This window comes from Phoca vitulina, unplaced genomic scaffold, assembly GCF_004348235.1.
Source record: "Phoca vitulina isolate PV1807 unplaced genomic scaffold, GSC_HSeal_1.0 scaffold15, whole genome shotgun sequence".
Classification (NCBI taxonomy): Eukaryota; Metazoa; Chordata; class Mammalia; order Carnivora; family Phocidae; genus Phoca; species Phoca vitulina.
In genome coordinates, this window is record NW_022589718.1 from 39248064 (window position 1) to 39268936 (window position 20873).

General features: G+C 57.8%; 1 protein-coding gene across 6 annotated transcripts in view; it reads right to left on the reverse strand.

Annotated features, from left to right (window-relative positions):
• The window catches only part of ARHGEF10 (Rho guanine nucleotide exchange factor 10), a 106836-nt gene that overhangs the window by 10605 nt on the left and 75358 nt on the right, over positions 1 to 20873 (reverse strand). For 5 of the 6 annotated variants that reach the window (XM_032413739.1, XM_032413741.1, XM_032413740.1 and 2 more), the window contains 9 exons: positions 15876 to 15991; positions 15408 to 15535; positions 15161 to 15261; positions 13205 to 13326; positions 11489 to 11575; positions 9672 to 9877; positions 9002 to 9159; positions 4363 to 4505; positions 473 to 647 (listed from right to left, as the gene is read on the reverse strand). In XM_032413739.1, the coding sequence (XP_032269630.1) occupies positions 473 to 647; positions 4363 to 4505; positions 9002 to 9159; positions 9672 to 9877; positions 11489 to 11575; positions 13205 to 13326; positions 15161 to 15261; positions 15408 to 15535; positions 15876 to 15991 (1236 nt within the window). The remainder of the gene's footprint in view (positions 1 to 472; positions 648 to 4362; positions 4506 to 9001; positions 9160 to 9671; positions 9878 to 11488; positions 11576 to 13204; positions 13327 to 15160; positions 15262 to 15407; positions 15536 to 15875; positions 15992 to 20873) is intronic. The other variant, XM_032413742.1, reaches the window with a different exon arrangement.

Below are 20873 nucleotides of genomic sequence, written 5' to 3' on the forward strand. Positions count from 1 at the left end.
CACATGCACACACACTAGCTCCATGCATAGACCCACATCAGCTCCACACGTATGCACACACTAGCCACGTGCACACACACTAGCTACCTGCTGTCCCCACAGTCCCATTTCTGCACCTTTTCCTGTTTTATCCCCTCTGCTGGGGGCACCCTTCCCACTCTGTGCCTGGTGGGCTCCCAGCTCAGATGCTGCGTCTCTGGCTTCCCCCGAGAGCCCTCTCTACTAAAAAGTGACTCTTTTCCTCCTCTCTGTTCTTCAAGTTCAGGTCCTTGCTCCCACGGTCTGGTCTTATGAGGCTCAACTACAAGCAACGTCTACGGTCACGGGTTTCTGAGCTATAAAAACCGTGCTCTCATTTGGCTCTATGCTAACGCACAGACTCGCTCCTGTGTCCTTGCCTGGAAGGGGCCGCGCCTGCCCTCCACACCCCCCACCTTCTCCCTCAGGACCTTCCCCGTCCGGATCCAATTACCTGGCAGCATATGGTGAATGGGGGTGGCTATGTTGATGTCCTGCAGATGCTTGAGTGTCTCGGTGTGAAAGAGGCGAAGTGTGGACCCGGAGGTGAAGGCGATCCAGATCCCCACACCGGCAATGACCATGTGGGAGACCACCATGCCTTCTTCCTGGTGGGCCTCGAGCTGGTTCTGGGGAAATAAAGGAGAAGCGATGCACAGGGCTCTGGCTGCAGCTGGGGCCTTGCCGCCAGGTCACTGCCCGCTGCTGCTGGCCCCCTGCACCACATCTTAGCCCCCAGGTCGTACGGCTGTCCTGGCCGCGAGTGGCCAGCCGGCACTCCAGAGGGGCTCAGCGTGACCCCCAAGGACCTACAGCGAGGGGGCCACTACTCCAAAACCACAGGGACCTCCGTGTCGGCAAGACACACAGTAGCAATCAAACTGCCCTCGTTCCCGCTCCCAAGCAGTATTCACAGTACTTCCCAGTGACCGTGAACCCCAAGAGCCTGCTGGAAGGCCTACCCACCGCCGCGGTGGGTCCCAACGGTCACTGGCAGGTTGGCGAGCGCGGGAAAGCGAGAGCGACACAGGAGCGGGGAGCGGGAAGGTCTGGGAACGTGAAGGCCAGCCAGCTCCCTGGGACACCGGTGTGGAGCCGGCAGCCCCTTCCCCAAACCCTGAGCAGGGAATGCAGGCCCACGCCCCAGCCTCGGGCGAGCCCTGTGAAGGCCTGCCGGACCCCACTGCTCCAAGCCCTCGGGGGCTGCCCGCGGGGCTCTGGGTCTGCACCCACGCCTGGCCTGGTCCCCGAAGGCCACCTGCTACTTCTCTGCGGGACCAGGTCCTTCTTTCCCGAGCATCTGGCCGAGCTCTGCCCCTTGGCCCGGTCCCGCCGACCCTGCTCCATGCGGACCCGTGACAGGGGAATTTTCTAACTTGGCTGCAGTCCAGACGGGGAGCCCCGGGCGGGCAGCGGGCAGCACCCCTGACAGGTCTGGAGAAGGGGCGTGCAGGGGTGAAGCCTGCAGAGTCGGTGTGAAGACACGGCATCTTCAAGCAGCCCCTGAGCTCTGCGGCAGATCAAATCCTGCACGATCCTCCAACCGGCAGGAAGCGAGATGGGCTTGCCTCTCTGATCTCAGGGCTGTTCCCCAACATCATGGAACAGGGGGGAGGTTTCAGAGCCCATCACCCACCGAGGAGGCCGTGTTCACACGTCTTGTGTGCCCACCCCACACAGAAAGGGGTCGCCGGGCTTCACCCCTCACCCGCCCCGCGCCCTGCATGGCACTCCGTGAGCCGAGCGGAGAGTGAACACGGGCATTTCCACCAGTTGGCGGCAGAGCCCTTGTCCACCTGCGCCCCGAGGAGCCCAGACAGGGCGCGGGGCCCCCACGTTCCGAGCTGGCCTGGACACCCCACTCCACGGCCATCACGGGGACAGATGAGGCTTCACCCTTCTGCAGGCTTCTCGGGGAAGGAAGTTCCGTTTTGTCTCTCGGGAACCAGTACAGAATTCCCGACGCGAGGGCTGCAGGCAGCGGAGGGTTAACTACACCCCACGGCCGCAGGGCGGCAGAGGACGGGCCGCGGGAGACGGGCAGGCACCCCTGCACGCTCCCCCTCCCCCTGCGAGGACAGGCCGGCACTGCCCACAGTCACCGCCACACGTCACCACAGCACAGGTTGCTGGCCCTCGATCGAATCCAGCAGGCCCGGGCCCAGAACTATTTCTAGAATGTTCCCAGCAGTGCTCCTGGGCCACGTCCACCTTTCACTGCTTTCCGGCAAGTGATTCATTCCCTGCTGTTCGTCGTCCGTCCCCTGTCTTATCGGTCACGTCACAGCCTCCGTGCTCTCTAAGCGCCACGGGAGCGTGGGGTGCTGGGGTCGCGCACTGACCATGACCACTGCCGTGCGCTTCTTCCCGGAGCCGCACCCTCCGCAGGCCCGCGGGTCCCGTGGGGTCCGCCCGACTGGCTCCTCCATGTGGGTGGTCTCCGGCAGCAGCCCCCTCAACTGCCGGCAAACCGACCTTCAGGGACCAGGAAGGTCAGAACATCTGCACATTAAATCCCTCAGCGGCTCGCCATCGCCCGCGGCGGGGGGCGTCCCGGCAGGAAGGACACACGCGCCCCAAGGAAGCCAGCCAGACGCTCTGCCTTCCGTGGGACGCCTCCAGCACGGTGACGCCGACGGGCCCCCTGCGAGGACTCACAGGCCCGGGGAGAGAAGCCCCGGCTCCCCGGGGTCCTGCCCGCACCTGTGCCCACCACACCGCCCACCACGCCGCCGGGCTCGCCCACGCCGTTCTCCCGCCTGAGGTGCTCCGCTCCCTCCCTTCCAGGGATCCCTGCTCCGCCCGGACAGCCCGGCCCCGTGCGGGCTCTCAGGCGGGAGTAACTTAGACTGCTCTGTCGGCGCTGTGTTCGTGGCATCACAGCCACGATTCCGGTCTTCCCGCCCACAGTCTGCGTGGCCAGAGCCACGACCGGCTGCCTTTCCGTCTTGCAGGATGCCGGTGAAGCACATCCAGGACAAAACCCAGAAGAGCCGTCTGTGGTCCAACGGGAGGTGCTGCGCCCCGCGGGTCTGGCTGCCGCACGGTGACCTGCCCAGGGCGCACCCCCCACGGCCCCCGCAGCCGGCTCGTGCAGTCTGAGGCCATCTGCCCACGTCCGCACGGACTGCCCGCTCCCCCGACCGCGGTCCGCCCGCGCTCTGGCACGTGGAGGAGCCCCGGGCCGGAGGCTGACACCCCATCTTCTAAGATCACAGAACCTGCCACCAAGCCCCCGAGCAGGCTTCACGCAGGTCTTAAAACGCGTCTCCGTGAGCACTGGCAGCGTGGCTGAAGATCCCTATCTGCTGAACGGATCATCCTTCCTAAGGACGGTCTGGACAAACATTTTCAGGAGTCCATAATGACTAGAGCTTCTCACAAGCTTGCGGAGGTTCACACCAGTCACGGCAACGTGCCCACAGCGCGCTCGCGGAGATCAAGGTGATCCCTCCCCGAACGGGTTCCTTTCTCTACTACCTTTCATGTGATGGTCGGAGGAATTTTTAGTCGTGACGTGATTCATTCCATTGGCTGAAAACAGTACCATTGGTATCTGAATTTACTTAGAGGGGAGGCAAGGAATGGTCACGGACAGCTTGGCTTCTTTTTCCTCAAGTTTCGTAAGAACTCCTTTTCTATTAAGGACATTAACTCTTGGTCACAGAGATGGACGGTATTTTCTCCATTTGTCATTTACAAAACTTTCTTTCTGTACAAACACACTTATTAAATGTGAACAAAAAAGGTTCTAAAACTTGACCACGTTCATTGTTTTCTTTATTATGGCAACCTCAGAGCATGTGTCATGCTTAGGAAATCTCCCCCACTGCAGAGTAATGCGAACATTCTACTGCTTTCTATCTAAGTTTGTGACTTTGTTTATGTTTTAAAATTACCTCCATCTGGAACGTTTAGGAGGGAAAAGACCCAGGGCCTGGGGCACGGCTCCACATTTCCACATGGCGGGCTGTCTCCTGATCCTTCACTGAATAATCCAAGTGTTGCACTGACTGGAAGGGCCACCTGACCTGGGGCCAATTTTCCCCGTGTCCTCGAAGACTCTCTATTATGTTCATACTAAATACATTTTTTAAAGTAGTGTGTTTGTGTTAATTAGCAGGTAAACGATGAATAATTCTTCCACAGACACATGGCTACACGACGGTCAGCTGAATTATCCAGTTAATCTTGCCTTTCACAGACAGATCTGGGAGGGCCATGGGTGAGAGGCTGCCTGCCCCACCACAGGCCAGGGCTCCCTGACCGCCAGCACTGGAGCTTAAGTGGGGCGGGTTCTAGAAACGCATCTCTTCATGCCAGGACTCACTTAGAACGACTTACCTCTGTCGTGTGGGTCTCGGTGCTGATTGTGAACACCTGGCCTCCAGAAGCTGCCCACAGCGTGTCCTCCGTCATGACGAGACTTCTAACTGGCAGGACGCCTAATTTTATCACTTTCTGAGGTTCAGAATTCCAGGATCCATCTTAAAAAAAAATTTTACTTTCATTCAGATTCAGTTATCCGTGCACAGGGCCTGGGGGAAAGGATCACAGATCATTTTATGCTTGTCTTTTTTTTTAAGTAAGGTCTACACCCATCGTGGGGCTGGAACTCATGACCCCGGGATCAAGAGTCACAGGCTCTACCAACCAAACCAGACAGGCACCCCACAGACCTGTCTGTTATAAATAACAAGCAAAATACCATTGGTAATTGTGAGGCTGACACCTGGGTCTGGGTGTCCAGAGCTCGCGGAGTTGGCACCATGTCCATGAGGCAACCTAACTCAGTAACGGAGCAACGTTCTGAGCCCAGTCCGGCCACCTGGTATGAATCATTCACCCTGCGTCTCGGCTTTCTTCCCTGTAACGTGGGGACAATACCACCACGCGGCCCCGGGGCTGCGTGAGAGCATGAGGCGCGACCAAGCGATCAAAGAGCTCAGCGCCGTGCCCGGCACGCAGGTGCGCGGTGAGTCCTCTCATCTACAACGACAGCACACGGGACGGCTCGGGCGTCAGGACAAGGTTCTATATCCGCATCAGCGTGCGACGAGGCTTACATTTCCCCGCGACCGGCTCTTCCCTTTGAGACACCCCTGGCCACAGACTGTGTTGTCAGGACCCACCACGTCTTTAGTGCATTAAAAAAAAAAGTCAGAACCGGGGGAAGGGGCTTCCCTCACTTCTCACAAACTCGCTCCATTCCTCGGCACAGGCAGGGATGAAATATTTTGCTTTGAAAATATTTCCAAAGACCTACTGATGAGGTTTGTCACACTTTATATGAAGTGTGAGTCAACAGGCAACCGGGATGGCAATAAAAAATATTTAAAGCAAGACTTCACATACGTTTTCAAAGTGACTGTGTAATTACCCTGTGAAACATTAAAATACACTCTTAGATTTTCAAAGTAACCATTAATTAAGCCACGCTGCCTAAGAACACAACTATAACTGTTAGTCCGCCAACGCCTCTGATCCTAACCAAATAAAGCGCTCTGCTCAAGGAAGGGGGCGAGGTCTTGGCTCCAAACCGAGTGCTTGCTGCTGGGTTTATACTTGAACCACTGAACCTTTTCATCCAAACCCTGTTTATGAGGACCTGTCTTAGCCGAGGTGTGCAGACACCAAGAGGCGCCTAGCCGAGTTTTGAACTTTGTAGCTTACTTTCAAGTTACGATTCAACTGTAGTGGAAGTGCTTTTATGCTGCAATTAGGCCAAAAGATGCTGCCGGACAATGATCGGTTCCAGTGGATACGGACCTGCCGTTCACATGTAAGATCTGCACCGAAACCGGGGTATCATTGTGCGGTTAAGCACACGCACACACACAGTCACACGTGCACACAGCCACACATGCACACGCATGCAGCCACACATGCACGTGTACATGTAAGCAGACCCACGTGCACACACACGTATGCACACACAGTCCCACGTGCACACACACGTATACACACACAGTCCCACGTGCACACACACGTATGCACACACGCAGTCCCACGTGCACACACACGTATGCACACACGCAGTCCCACGTGCACACACATGCACGCGCACAGTCCTACATGCACCCACACGTGGTCACATGTGCACACACACAAGCACACAGGCTTTTTCATCCAGGACTCACAACCCTACGAAGCCCTGCAGTCTTCACTTCCGATGGGATGACAGCAGTTTGGGGTGGAGATACAATTCTCCCCAACACACACAAGGGCCTGAGAGTGCAGGGCCGAGGATGCGCGCTCCACCTGACTGCCCCATGGTGTCTGCGTCCTCGGATGGCCGTCACATGGCCACTGCCGAGTCCTCTGAAGCAAGAAATCTGCTGCAGACATGTTATTTTGCTTAAGGATTAACTTCTAACAATTGAACTTTGTTCTCTGAGCACCTAAGTTACTCTTTCTGCAGATCCTGGGCTCTGGGCCCTTGCACAAAATCCCCTGGGGGTGGCAGGGAGGGCACACCACTGGGCACTGGGCTGTGGGCGTCAGCTCCAGCTGACAGTCCACCTGCCTAGGGACAGCCCCTCTCTGGAGTTTGCACTCTAGACCTGAGTACTCAACCAGGCTGCCCAACCACAGTGGGGCCCCACTACATAAGGATTACATTTTGAGCTGACACTAATTTCCTACAGAATTCCAGATTTCAAGCTCCCTAAAAAGCCAAAGACTTGCAACAGTGCTTGGCTGAGAAGTGGTGCAAGGGCGGTGGCCTCCAGCCAGGCAAGTCTCCCACCTCGGAGAACACAACTGCGAGAAGAGACCTGTCTCCAAAGACGACATTCAGACGGCCCACGGGTGCACACGTGACGGCCCCCGGGTGCACACGACGGCCCACGGGTGCACACATGAACGCGTGCTCAACAGTGCTCAGCAGCAGAGAAACGGCACACTTGTGGGAATGGCCGTCCTCAAAAAGACAAGAGGTAACAAGGGTTGGTGAGAACATGGAGGAAAGGGAGCCCGTGGGCACCGTCGGTGGGAACGTAAACTGAGCAGCCACTCTGGAGAATAGCGTGAGGTTCCTCAAGAGATAAAAATAGAGCCACCCTCCGACCCAGCAATCCCACTCCTGGGGACTGATCCGAAGGAAATGAAAACACCAGTTAGAAAAGGTAGATGCACCCCCATGTTTGCCGCAGCATTATTCACAATCCGCAGCACAGGGAGAAGCTCTCAGTGTCCATCGATGGTTGACTGGGTAGAGATGTGCTGTGGAATATTATTCACCATGAAAAACAAGGAAACCCTACCGCTTGTAAGGACATGGATGAACCTTGAGGGCATTATGCTACGTGAGGTAAGTGAGACAGAAAAAGACGAATACCACATGATCTCACTCACATATGGAAGCTAAAAACCTCCAGCTCGCAGAAATACAGAGGGGAGGCCATAGAGGATGGGGCGCGGGTTGGGGGAGATGGTGCTTAAAGGTACACACTGGCAGCCAGAGGGTGAGTCCTGGGGACCGAACGCACCGCACAGACCCGAGATCCACAACACTGCGTCATGAGCGTCCCAGGTGTAAGAGAGAGGATCCGAAGTGCTCTTACCACGGAAGAGAAACGGTACGTACGTGACGGGAGGCGGGGGTTAGCTAACGCAGCGGCGATGGTTCTGCAGCGCATACGCGGGTCCAAACCTTAAACGTGCGCCGTGTTATATGTGAATTATGTCTCAGTAAAGCTGGGGGAAAGAGAGAAGGTTTCACCAGCCCCAAATTAAATAAATATAAACCCTGAATAAATTCATTGCACTGGGAGAAATAGACATCAATATCCCAAATCAATTTAGGAAGCTCAGGAGACGGAACTGAAATCATGGTACTTTCAGACTTCCAGATGTTAGCAATTCCCACGGAAGTCCATCTCCGCCAGAGCAGCAGAACGCACACCGTGAATGCACCACCCAAGCCAGAGACAGTGGGGAAAGAAACACAGAGCGATGCCACGATAAATATCCACCTGCACCTAAAGCAACGCCTACTTCATTCTAAATACAGCTGAGCCCACACAGAAACCACGCGTCTGAGCCACAGTGCTCCCTCCACGGGGCACACCTGCTGGCCGGGCCCTAAACCCGGGTGCTCCCGGGTCTCGGCGGCGCACAGGCTTCCCGCCCTTCCCAGCTCTCTATCCCTGGGTGTGCAGGCAGGGCTCCCTTGCCCCTGGACAGTGACGGGCGCCCCTCAGGCTCGGCTCCACCTCCTCCCTGCGGAAGGCTCAGACCCAGCACCTCGCAGTGCCCCCCGGGCACCCTGAGCGCTGTGGACCCTCGGTGAACTGTTCGTCCCCGGGTGGGAGAAGTGGGACTTGCTCCCATCTGCAGCCGCGGGTGAGGCAGGAGGCAGAGTGGCGGGATGGCTCCCCGCCTCCACCGCCAGGATCCGCGGCCCAGTGCCCGCGCCGGAGACACCCATGTGCCCCAGGAGGCTGCAGACCCGCACTGTGACCCTCTGGTGTCCCCGGAACCCACCGGAAGCCTGGGCCAAGCCCGAGACAGGAGGAGCCTCAGCGGGAGGGACGACGGCCAGCACATGCATCCAGGTGGTCCTGACCGTTGGGCGCAGACCTGGTCCAGCCACTCACGCGGGCAGCCTGCGGTCCCCTCCACCCAAAAAGACAAAGCCTCGCGGCCCTGAGTGAGGGCAGGGGCAGCGAGGGGGCCGGGGTCTCAGCCGTCGGGAGAAGGACGCACACGGACCTCAGCACTTTGTGGAACGGGGAGGCGTGGGCCGGGAGACCCGTGTCTGAAACCACTTCCCACCCGTGGGGCTGGGGGCGGCTGGGGGTGCTCGCGCTTCGCACCGTCCTCTTGGGGTTGAGCAGGCTGCACGTGCCTTGGGACGCGCGGTGACAGACGCTCGTGGGGACGTGACCCAGGAACATGCAGCTCCGTCCACAGCAAACCCCCAGAAACCGCCACGAGACTGGACGTGTAGACGTGCCGCACACAGTGCAGACACAATTACCTTCTGCTTTCGCGTAGACGGCCACGGCGCCGTTGACCAGGCCGGCGTATAGGCTGTGGGGCGTGCAGGCGAGGCTCAGGACCGTGGACCTGTCCGGGGTGAAGAAGTGCTGTAGACGCACCTTCTTGGAGTCCTGACTGCTCTTATAAACGGAAATGCTTCGAGAGAGACAAGAGCCAGTTAGTGCGCGTGTCGGGCGGGCGTGCGCTCCGGCGGCAGGGCCCACACGAGCGTGCCCAGCAACGCCAGCCCCGCCCCACACGCGCACTCTGCTGCCGCCCGATCTCGTCCCGTATTGTGAAGGAGAAACTGTGGAAGAGATTACTTCTTCCTAGTGAGCTCACATCAGGAAAACCACCGTAAAGCGCCTCTGAACGGTGGCGGGGTTGAGTGCCCGTGCGGCACGGACCAGGCCCCCTTATACTCCAAACGTGAGCGGTCAGCTGCTTGTAAAAGCAGGACCAAGAAGAGACAGGTCAGGGGAAGCCGCCAGGCAGAACTGGGACGTTCCCTGCAGTCGCCATTCCTCCTTGGGGGTTTCCCGCGGTCATTCCCACGGGCGGGCGGCGACCGAGCCGATCCCGCCGCGTGGCGTAACCCCTAACAGACGGGGGGTGACTGACCGACCCAGCTCGTCGAGCTCCTCCTCGTGGAGCAGCGCGGGGCTCACCTCCCCTCCTCGGTCCCCAGGCAGACGGTGGGCACGCCCGGCGCCCTCCCAGCCGTGGTCTCGGGCTCCGCGGGCCGCTCCTCCGCGGGGATGAACACCATGCACAGGATTCGAGACTCCACGTTGAAGCACTCAATGACTTTGGGGTTGGAGTTTTGAAACGAGACGATGGCAATCTGGCCCATCTGGCTGGTGCAGCTTCCGATCTGGCGGGGGGAGAGGAGTGCCTGGAGCTTCCACAGCACACCGACCCGACCTCCGTGGCCACCGGGAGAATGCGTGTCGCCCGGGAACCAACACACTTCACAGAATCGAGAGCTGTTCACACCAGCTGCTGGCAGAGCCCGCCTTTCCTTTCCGACGTATGCGGTTACTTTCCCTTTTAATTTTCGGAACGAGAGCCCAGTTTTGGTTCTGGTTTTGTTTTCAGTTCCTATTTCTATCCCTGAGAAACCGCAGTGTGGCGGCCGGCTCGGGCACCGTGCGAAGGCTTAGAGCAGGTGAGAACCGGTCAAACTAACCCCCGCGTCACACATGCTCACCCGGGGAAACAAGGCCTTAAAAGAGGGCGCGTCAGAGCGCCTCCCAGCGTGGTCACCAGCGTGAGCCCGAGGCGCTGTGCCGTGGCCCTGGGACGCTGGCGGGCTGCGGGCACCCCCGCGCACCTACCTGCCGGGTCACTGGACACCCCACAAGCTTCGTTCCCGACTTGAAGTCCAATTGTTTTTTCAGTGGGAAAGAGTCACATCTTGTTAACGGAAGAATCAACAGGACAGAGCTCTCAGGGTCCTGGAGGGAAAGCCGGCCCGGGGGGTGGGGCGGGCACTGAGGCTCCCAGCTCCCATTTCCTCTGGGCCAGCTTTGGCAACATCGTCCACCCCCCATACTCGTACCAAAGCGTTTCCATGCCACAAAGAAGCGTCCTGCTTTGACAGCCTTCCAGGGGAAGGGTGCAAACCTCCAAGCCCTGCTCAGGCTGGCGGGGCGAGCAGGGGTGGGGATGCAAGCAGGAGAGGGAATGAGGCACCAACTACGGTCCGAGTGATGGGAAAACTTCTCTGCTAAAATTCAAAAACCTTAGGGAAATAAGCCCATCCAGTCCTTCACAGCTGGGTGCACAGGACGGCCCAGTTACTTGGCCTGCTCCTTCTCGACGCTCAGGGAGGAGCACCGACCACCCAGAGGCTGGGGCTGTGGGAAGGTAGAGAGGTCACCTGAGGGCAGGGCGCCTGGAGGAGGTGGTCAGGGTGCGGTGCCGGAGGACAGCAGGGCACCCATCGGGGAGCAGGTCTGGGGGGCACCCCAGGAGACCTCAAAACACAGTGCACAAGGATCGTCTCCCGTTTGCAAGAACCGGAAACTCCAGGGCTGAGTGTCGGAAAGGCCCATTGCGATGGCAGCGTAATTCAAATGCAGTATTTCATTTGGAACAAATTAATTTTAATTGCAAAGTTTCCAGTGTAAAAAGCCAGCAATGTCTTGGAAGGGGGTAAAAAACCCCATGCAATTTAACCACCCAAATTGAAGAAATATTTAAATTACTTTCACATTAGCTAAATTGGTTGTCTCTGGGCTGAATCTAAGCTGGTAAAACTTTAGATGAAAAAAAAAAAAAGACAGAAACATTTTAATTCCTGAGACTTGAACACCTTTTCCGAAAGCGTTCAGTCCTCTCTTGTGGTTTGTGACTTCCATGTGTATAAACACAGCCCGGGACATGCGGCGACCAACGGCAAGTTCTGCGTTTGAACCTCTCAAACCCACACTAACCACGGACCCCTCAGGAACCCACATTATAGACACACAGCGCGTCTTACCCACAGGAAGCCGTGCGCCGTGGACAGCGAATCCGGCTGAGCCTCATTATTCAAGCAAGGTTCAGGATTGTAAGCGGCACATTCGATCTAATGGGGAATAAAATCAAACACCCACATTTAAAACGGGACCGGGAGGCATCCTGGTGACACAGTATCTTGAGTGGGTAACAGACTACTGACATTTAGTCACAAAAACTGCAGCTTATTACTGGTTAAAGATTAAGACGGGGAAAAGAACAGATGAAGGTGCAAGTCTCAGAAACCAGCTTTTTAGAGACAAACGTTAGTGTTCACTCTTACATCTTCAGACCCCGGCACGCACCGCCAACGTCCCTCATGGGGCACAGTGCTGAGGTGGCTGCCACTCCCTGGGTGCGGCGGGAAGGCGCACACACCGCACCTCCTCCCCCTGCCCACCTGCCTGCCTTCCCAGGAGCTCCAGGGCTGAGTGTCAGCCAGAGCCCAGGAAGGAAAAGTAGGAGCATCTGTCTCAAACAGAATGGGAACGCTGATAAATCGCCACATGGCAGGGGCCTGCTTTAGCAAAGACAGGGCACAGTACTCCAGGCAAACACGAGGCCTCTGTGACCCACTGTGGACACTGAATACGGCCAGGCAAAGGGCAGGAGAGCAGGCAGACCTGAGGCGGGTGCCCTCATGTAACTAACAATGCCTGGAACGCACCAGGTGCAGCAGGGACCCCCAGCACGCAGACAGCCGCTGGGCAGGCACGGTGAGGACCCCCAGCACCAGGATGGCCACTGGGCAGAATGCACCAGGTGCAGCGGGGACCGCCCAGCACCTGGACGGCCACCGGACAGAATGCACCAGAAGCAGCGGGGACCCCCAGTACGCAGACAGCCGCTGGGCAGAATGCACCAGGTGCAGCGGGGACCCCCCAGCACCGGGATGGCCACTGGGCAGAATGCATCAGGTACAGCGGGGAACCCCCAGCACCTGGACGGCCGCCGGGCAGAATGCACCAGGTAGAGCGGGGACCCCCCAGCACCGGGATGGCCGCCGGGCAGAATGCACCAGGTGCAGCGGGGAACCCCCAGCACCTGGACGGCTGCCAGGCAGAATGCACCAGGCACAGCGGGGACCCCTCAGCACCTGGACGGCCGCCGGGCAGAATGCACCAGGCACAGCGGGGACCCCTCAGCACCGGGATGGCCGCTGGGCAGAATGCACCAGAAGCAGCGGGGAACCCCCAGCACCTGGACGGCCGCCGGGCAGAATGCACCAGGCACAGTGAGGACCCCCAGCACCTGGACGGCTGCCAGGCAGAATGCACCAGGCACAGTGAGGACCCCCAGCACCTGGACGGCTGCCAGGCAGAATGCATCAGGTGCAGCGGGGACCCCTCAGCACCTGGACGGCCGCCAGGCAGAATGCATCAGGTGCAGCGGGGACCCCCCAGCACCGGGACGGCCGCCGGGCAGAATGCACCAGGCGCAGCGGGGACCCCCCAGCACCGGGATGGCCGCTGGGCAGAATGCACCAGGTGCAGCGGGGACCCCCCAGCACCGGGACGGCCACCGGGCAGAAAAGCAGGCTTTCAGCTTCATAGTCTAGCAATCTTAATTCCTAAATAAATACCTGCAGAGAAATGGTAACTGGTTGACCTGGGGAAACAACATGGGACTTTGCCCCCAACTGGACAAGCAGGGACTGTCTCCGTGAACAGTGGACCCCATCTCCAGGTCCCCCCATCACCTTGAACTCCTGCTGCTTGGCCACCGTCACTGGCATGTGTCCCACGAGGAGAGGGTGTCTTTCCTTCTTGATCTGATTCCCATCATCTTCCACGCAGAACCAGCCCATGTGGTTCTCCTCCTCTGCGGGCATGTGAACGAGAAACGGGGAAGGGCAGCGCTGAGCCACCAGCAGCCTCCACACGGCCCTGCGGGCCCCAGACTCAGACGTGATATTCTACACCGGCCTGCAGGCTAAATACTGCTTCTGGAACACAGCACCGTCTTTTCTTAAAGGAAGGCCTGTATGTTCACTGCTTTATTCTGAAAAGCGTGTCGTTTTCCTGTTTGCTCCCCGCGACTGCACGAATGTGAAGGGCTGAGAAAGTCCTCCTAAAGCACCTAGCACTATTTTTCTTTTTTTTCAAAGCAGCTGAGATGTTTTAACATGGTAGAATACTACGGGGTAAAAAAGCGTGAGGTAGGGGCGCCTGGGGGGCTCAGTCAGTGGAGCGTCTGCCTTCGGCTCAGGTCGTGATCCCGGGGTCCTGGATCGAGTCCCGCATCGGGCTCCCTGCTCTGCAGAGGGTCTACTTCTCTCTCTGCTCCTCCCCCCTGCTTATGCTCCCATTCCCGCATGTGTGCGCTCTCTCTAATTAATTAACTTTTTAAAAAGCGCGAGGAAGTGAAGAGACATTTTGCTATAGAGCAAGTTGTCAATCTCGGCTGTGAACGGATGAAAGGAAGCTTATTTTCAGGTTCGGGCTCTCTCATCAGAGAGGGGCCGTTTCTGGCTTGCCGATGCAGGTAAGAGTCTGCCCTGACAAACCAGGGAATCGTTGGGGGGGAGAGAGGAGAGCCCGCGGAAGCCCGGGCGGCGGCGGGAAGGCTCTCCGTCCCCGCTAACCGCGGCTCCCTGCGGGCTGAGCAGCAGCTCGGCCTGCTTCTCTGTATTTCGTTTTCACTTAGCAGACTGCCCGCGTCTCAGAACAGCACACGTGCACACGGTATCACAGTGCGTTCTGAGTAACACCCGTGTGTAAACGACGTACGTGCACACATACTGGTCTGATTCTCGGCTCAACAGACCGCAAGGCTGCAAGCAGAGGAGCAAGAAAATAATCAAGTCCCCTCGTCTCTGACCGAAGCACACGACTCCCTTCCCACGCAGGCAGGATCTCCGGTGACACCTCAGGGCCACCTATACGTTTCCCCAGGTGAGGGAGGGAAGCAGGACGTCCCCTCTGCGGGGCGGGGCCTCCTGGCGCACGGGCCACACACCCAGCCACAGACCCACAGGGCTGTTCTGCTCGTGTGCAGTCTCAGCCGATGTCAACGTGTGCGTATAATAAAAGTGAGGGCTTATTTTTCTTACAATCTCTGAATTATAATATAGGTATCTTCAAAATCATTCCTGCTGGGGGGTGGGGGGCACCCAGTTGGCTCAGTGGGTTAAGCGTCCCACTCAATTTCGGCTGAGGTTGTGAGATGGAGCCCCGCGTCGGGCTCCCTGCTCAGCGTGGAGTCTGCGTCTCCCTCCCTCTCTCCCAGCTCTCTAAATAAATAAATAAAATCTTAAAAAAAAAATCACTCGTGCTGGCATTCATTTTTCCTGTTTAAAAAACATTCTTTCAGGGCACCTGGGTGGCTCAGTCGGTTGAGCACCTGACTCTTGATTTCGGCTCAGGTCATAATCTAGGGGTCCTGGGATCAAGCCCCACATCGGGCTCCCCACTCAGCGGGAGTCTGTCTGTCTCCCTCTCCTTCTGCTCACTCACTCTGTCTCTCTCTCAAATAAATAAATCTTTAAAAAAACAAAACTAGAAACATCCTTTCAGGCAAACGAAATCTACTGTCAAGGTCTTTCTTGTGATGCCCTCTCCCAGGCACGGACTTCACCGTCACGGAGAAAAGCAGAGGACGAGGACCCGCGCTCATCTGCACAGACCTCACGGAGCTGAGGTCACGCTGCTCTTACCCAGGGCGAGCTTGGCCATCTGCAGGTTGTTGATCCAAGACTCTTTGATGGCAGGGGTGAAGGTATTGAACACAGCAGTGAAGAACGTGGGCCGCCCCGACCTGCCAGGAGGAACGAGAGGCGTCCGGTTTACACACCGTGGGATCACAGGGCGAACTCTGCCCATCCCGCCCGGTGGCCACGACTGCTCCGCGACAGCCGTCCTCAGCCCTGCCCAGGAAGGCTGCCTTGCAAAGTCACCACTGACTTGTCCTGCTTCCCCGGGAGCTGCAGCTGGATTCGGCAGCAATCTGCCGCGCGGATGTCCTCTTCCTTCTTCAAAATGAGCCTTTGTAAACCCGACGTCCAATCGTGGGCCACGGACTGGTTTAAGTTCTGCGAAGGGAACACGCACGTGCGGTGAAGGCACTGATAAGGCAGGGCCACCCCCAGGGAGGAGGACAGCGAGGCTGGCGCACAAACCCTCGAGGAGACTGTAGCTCTCACAGTGCGTCCCAAACAGACACCCCTGGGGCTCGGGCCGCACGCAAATGAAGTGACCCCAGAACAGCTTCACCCCCAACCCCCTGCCTGAAACGGGAGAAAACACACCATCAGACTGGTTCTCAAAATCACCTGATTCTCACTTCTGGTAGAACCCGGAGGCACGGCCACACACTGACGGCGGTCTAGGACGCGGAAACAGAATTCTACGTCCTGGGGCCCCGCTGGTTACCTGGTAGTTTCCTCTAAGGTTCCCGATGAGCTGGGAGATCTGACCGACGATGTTCAGGTCATGCAGCAGGTTCTGTAAGTCTTGGGACAGCTGCCCGGGCCCCACGTAGACCTGGTCTGCAGGAGAAGCAGCAAACAGCACCAACTGAAAGCCACGTTTGTGCCGACCCAAGAGGGGCCACAGCACCAGCATTAAAATGCCAGGCGACTGAAAATTTCTAAAAAGTGGATCTCTTCAAGCATTTAGTGGTTCTTCCTTTTCTAACTTCTCATTTTGGAACGACTTCAGACTTACAGAAAAGATTCAGAGCTCCCCCCGTGTGTGCCCTTCACACCGCGTCCCGTGACGTTAAAATCTCAGAGAACCACAGCACCGTCGTCAAACCCACGAAGTCACGTGGACACGACACTGTTCACTGACCTGCAAGCCCTATTCGAGTGTCCCAGCTTCCCTCCCGAGCTCATCCTCTGCTCCCAGACCCAACCCACGGCCCCGCACGCGCTTGGCTGCTGGTCTCCTTGACTCCATGAGCGCCTGTCTTCCAGGACCTGAACTCCTGGACCACGGCTGGTACATTAGGTCACAGAACCTCTCACACTTTGGGTTTGACTGACATTTTGTCGCTTGTGTTTTTAACGCATTGTTGATGTCATTGCGGTTAGTAAGAGCTGTCTAGGAATGGCATTTAACCTAAACCAGATTTCCAATGGCCAGGGTCATCCAACAACAAAATGAGCTCCCCAGTGCCCTTTCTCTAAAGGACAAGAGAACACAGAGGAGGACAGTGATGGGCCAGGGAAGAGCCCCATCCCCGACTCGGGGCCACCTCTCTGTGTGGGGGGGAATAGTTCCTCATTCCCCTCCCCCCCCACAGGACTATGCCCCATCCCCCATTCTCCCGGTGAGGACGCTGAGGCCCCACGCTGACACGCAGGCAGGATCCCAATGCAGAATCCATCTCAGAGCCCCCCCTTTAAAGGACATGCAGTCACAGCCCCCTCTTCCTCTGTGTCCATGGAAACAGACGGCCTCAGCCGCACCCCACCCCCCCACCAGCGCCCAGCAAACCCAGGGAGCAGAGCAGATTCATCCACGTCGAACAAGGTGAGCCTCCTGGAGTCTGTTTCCACAAGGCGGCTTCTCGGGCCTCAACCCGGGTGTGAGTAAAGTAGACGTCGCCCTTAGAACTCAGCACTAGGCCGTGCTGGGTCCGTCATCGGCAGTTGGCAAGTGAAAAGCAAATATGCGTGTTATTAGCTAAAACTATTTTAAGGGACAAACATACTGTTAAGATAAGATAAAAAGTCAGTACATGTGACCGCTGGGACGGTTTTCAGGGCTGGCCAAGGAGAAACCAAGCCTCCTGGCTCCTGTCAGTCTCTGCGGTTGCGGTCTCAGAATTCTCAACAGTGGTGAGCAAGGCGCCCTGCGTTTTCATCGTGCATGGGGCCCAGCCAAGTATGCGGCTTATTCCATCCTCCCCTGGTACATCTGTGTTAAAAACGAAGTTATATTTCCAACACAAATACTTCAGATGGGTATCCATCTAACCACACTCACTGCTTCACCACGGAGTAGGATAACAATGAGTAATTTTGCAGAAACGCCATTAAAGGCATTTTTACTTGGATCTTTATGCATCCACCAGGCCCGATTTTTAGGACTCATCTAGACAAATTGTATGATTAACTGCATATCAAGTATTTTCATGAAGTTCCATTAAAAAAAAGGGAGCAAGCTGTTCAATGATTATCCATTTATCAAATTTGTTTTTCCTTAACAGTATGTGCACATAATCTAAAACATCTGTAGTGAACACCACACACATTTGCTTTCATTTATAAACTTCTGATGACAGACTCCATGAGCTCACCCTTGTGATAAAATTACTCCTGCTACATGAACTCCATCAATTTGCTCACATCTAGTTTTTAGTTATTTTTTTAAATTGTCATACAGTAAAACCGACCCTTTTACCTTGGGTACATGGACTTTGAATTTTAACAGGGGCAGGTATGGGCCACAGAACAGCACCTTCACCCCCAAAGACCCGACCTGTCCACCCTGCCACCCCCAGTCCCATCCAGCAACCACTGGTCTCTTCTCCAACCTTTCTGTTTTGTCTTCTCAAGAATGTCACGTAAGGGGGCGCCTGGGTGGCTCAGTCGTTAAGCGTCTGCCTTCGGCTCGGGTCATGATCCCAGGGTCCTGGGATCGAGCCCCGCATCGGGCTCCCTGCTCGGCGGGAAGCCTGCTTCTCCCTCTCCCACTCCCCCTGCTTGTGTTCCCTCTCTCGCTGTGTCTCTCTCTGTCAAATAAATAAATAAAATCTTAAAAAAAAATAAAAGAACGTCGCGTAAGAGTGCACACGATATCCCACTTCTGTTTTTTAAACACACATACAGCATATTTCTGTGCGCACAGAGGTCTGAGCTGCCTTGAGCTGGGGAGGGCAGCATCTAACCTGACTCAGCCCCTCACACGTGCAGTCCTGAGCCCGGTAAGCCGAGCATGGCACCAGCGCGTGAGCACAAGGACAGCAGGGCCGTCCCCTCTGGAGGGACGCTGCTCTAAGTGTTCACGACGTGAGCAGGGAGGTGGGCTCCAGCCTGAGCATGCTGAGATTCTGACATTGGTGCCTGCCCTGCAAACGTGTTCCTGCCACGGAGCTCCCGCGTGCCACGTAATAAAGCACGTGTCTCAGGAGGCAGAGACCACTAAACGCCAGGGGCCAGGCTGTATCTTCCTCATCGAATCTCGCCACCGGGGACTCAGGAGTCCCTCTGGGAGAACCCAGAAGCCTCTCCCATCTTGCGTTCCTCGTGTGCACCCAGGGACGGTGTGCCTTCCCACCCACCTTGGTACCACCCTGAAGCTGGAGGGGGATGGTGTGCCCGGCATCTGCGGTATTTAAACCAGGACAGCTTCGGGAGCTCCCCAAGTCTCCCCACACGAGCAACTACTCTGCAGGCGGCCACCGCCTTGGAGCCTCCGGGAAGCAGCCCCGCGGGAGGAGCCCCACGCACCCCAGAAGCCAGCCGGCCGCGGCAGGCGGGCAGCCTTCACCCACAGAGGCTCCCTGCTAAGGGCGTGAGCCGTGTTAGTCATCAAGTGATCTCAGCTTTGGGGACAAGCAGGCAAAGGGTTAGCACGCGGACAAGCTGAAGCTGGTGGAGCGTTTCCGTGAACCGTGTGCACACACTGGTGGTACCGCGTGTGAGATGGACACGCTGGACCAGAGGTCCTCTGTGGCCGTCGTGGACGTGCCGCCCAGACGCCAAGAACTCACAGGTCATCTCTCGCCGGGGCCTCCCCACCCCACGCCTCCCAGAGACGGGCCGTCCTGCCTGGGCGCTCAGGACCGCAGGGCCTCACGGTCACCCCGCGGTCAGCGCTGCCGGGTCACCCAGGCCAGAGTGTCCCAGCAGGCGCAGCGAGGCGGGACAGGGGAGGAAGGGGAGCAGGGCTCGGGCGGACGGAGGGCCACCACGGTCCTCGTCCTCAACTGTTAGGGCTGACTCTGATTTCAAAACCAAACCTAAGCATACACGTGCGTTTCTGGCCGGGTCACTAAATACTCGTACGTGCTAAATGTTTCGGCTGTCTGCACGAGTGGAAGGAAGGCAGGGCTGACTCTCAGCGCTCCTGGCGCACAGACCGCAGTCTCGTGAACGCATCTTCACCGCCCTCCAGCGCGGCTTCGGGAGCCTCGCTGCCCCGAGAAGCCATCTGGGTCTCATCACAGGGACAACCAAATCTCCTTGACTGAAAACCTGTACGGGGCTCAACACTCAGTGCACCATGACAGGGAACAGGACAAACCCCACGCGGGGCTCCCAGGCCCTGCGGCCACACGGCCGGCCTTGCTCCGTTACAGGGGGCTGGCCTGGACGCCCTCGGTCCCGGTCACCGTCTGCGGGCGCTGCGGACCACCTGTTACCAGCCCAGCACCCGGATGCAGACCATGGACGCAGACCGTGGGGGTCTAGCCGACGGTCTCCAGCTGCTGTCCAGGAGCAGAGCGGATGTGGGTGGGCAGCCGGCCGGTCTCTGCGACGGGGGGCGGGGGGCCTCCCCTCCATCGGCACACAGGGAGCCGAGGGTCACGCACGGCAGGGGAGCGAGCTCTGCGGCACAGCTTCGGATGCATGCCACGTGGCCGGTGTCACCAAGGCAACCGGGCAACATGCCTTCCTCCTCTCTGGTCCCTCCCAGGGCAGCCCTGGCCCTAAAACGTGCTGTGCCTTTCCAATCACTAGGGTCTCCCTGGAGGCGGCTGCGCCCTCCTGTCACTGACCGTGCAGACACCCCGGCTCGCTGGCTCAGAAGGGAGGGCAGGCCGCGGGTGTGTCCCCGCCCACAGGCCACGGCAAGCTCGGGGACGCTGGGGGGGGCACGTGGATCAAGCCCTCAGCCCTCGAGACGCCACACCGGGACTGAACAAACCCCACGTGCTGGCCCTCTGCTTCGCAGGGCGAGAACCCGGCCCCACAGCCCAGACCGAGGGCTCTTGACAGAAGTCGAGGCCCGGCTTCGTATTTTTAAAGTGCAGGCACCACGTGGGCCTCTGCCTTCGGAGGTAGAGGGGTCAGAGTGTGGTTTCCACTCCACTGCTGACGTGCACCCCTGCACACCCACCTCTGGCCACAAAACCATAAACCACACCCACATCCCCCCAGCGTGGCATCTGTGGTTTCTTTTTTTTTTTTTTTTTAAGATTTTTATTTATTTATTTGACAGAGAGAAAGACAGCGAGAGAGGGAACACAAGCAGGGGGAGTGGGAGAGGGAGAAGCAGGCTTCCCGTGGAGCAGGGAGCCCGATGCGGGGTTCGATCCCAGGACCCTGGGACCATGACCTGAGCCGAAGGCAGACGCTTAACAGCTGAGCCACCCAGGCGCCCCGCATCTGTGGTTTCTTTACAGTTCACTTTCTGCCCAGGACCCGCCCCACCCCTGCCCCAGCCTCTCCCTCCGGGACCCTCCTCTTCCCCCTGCCC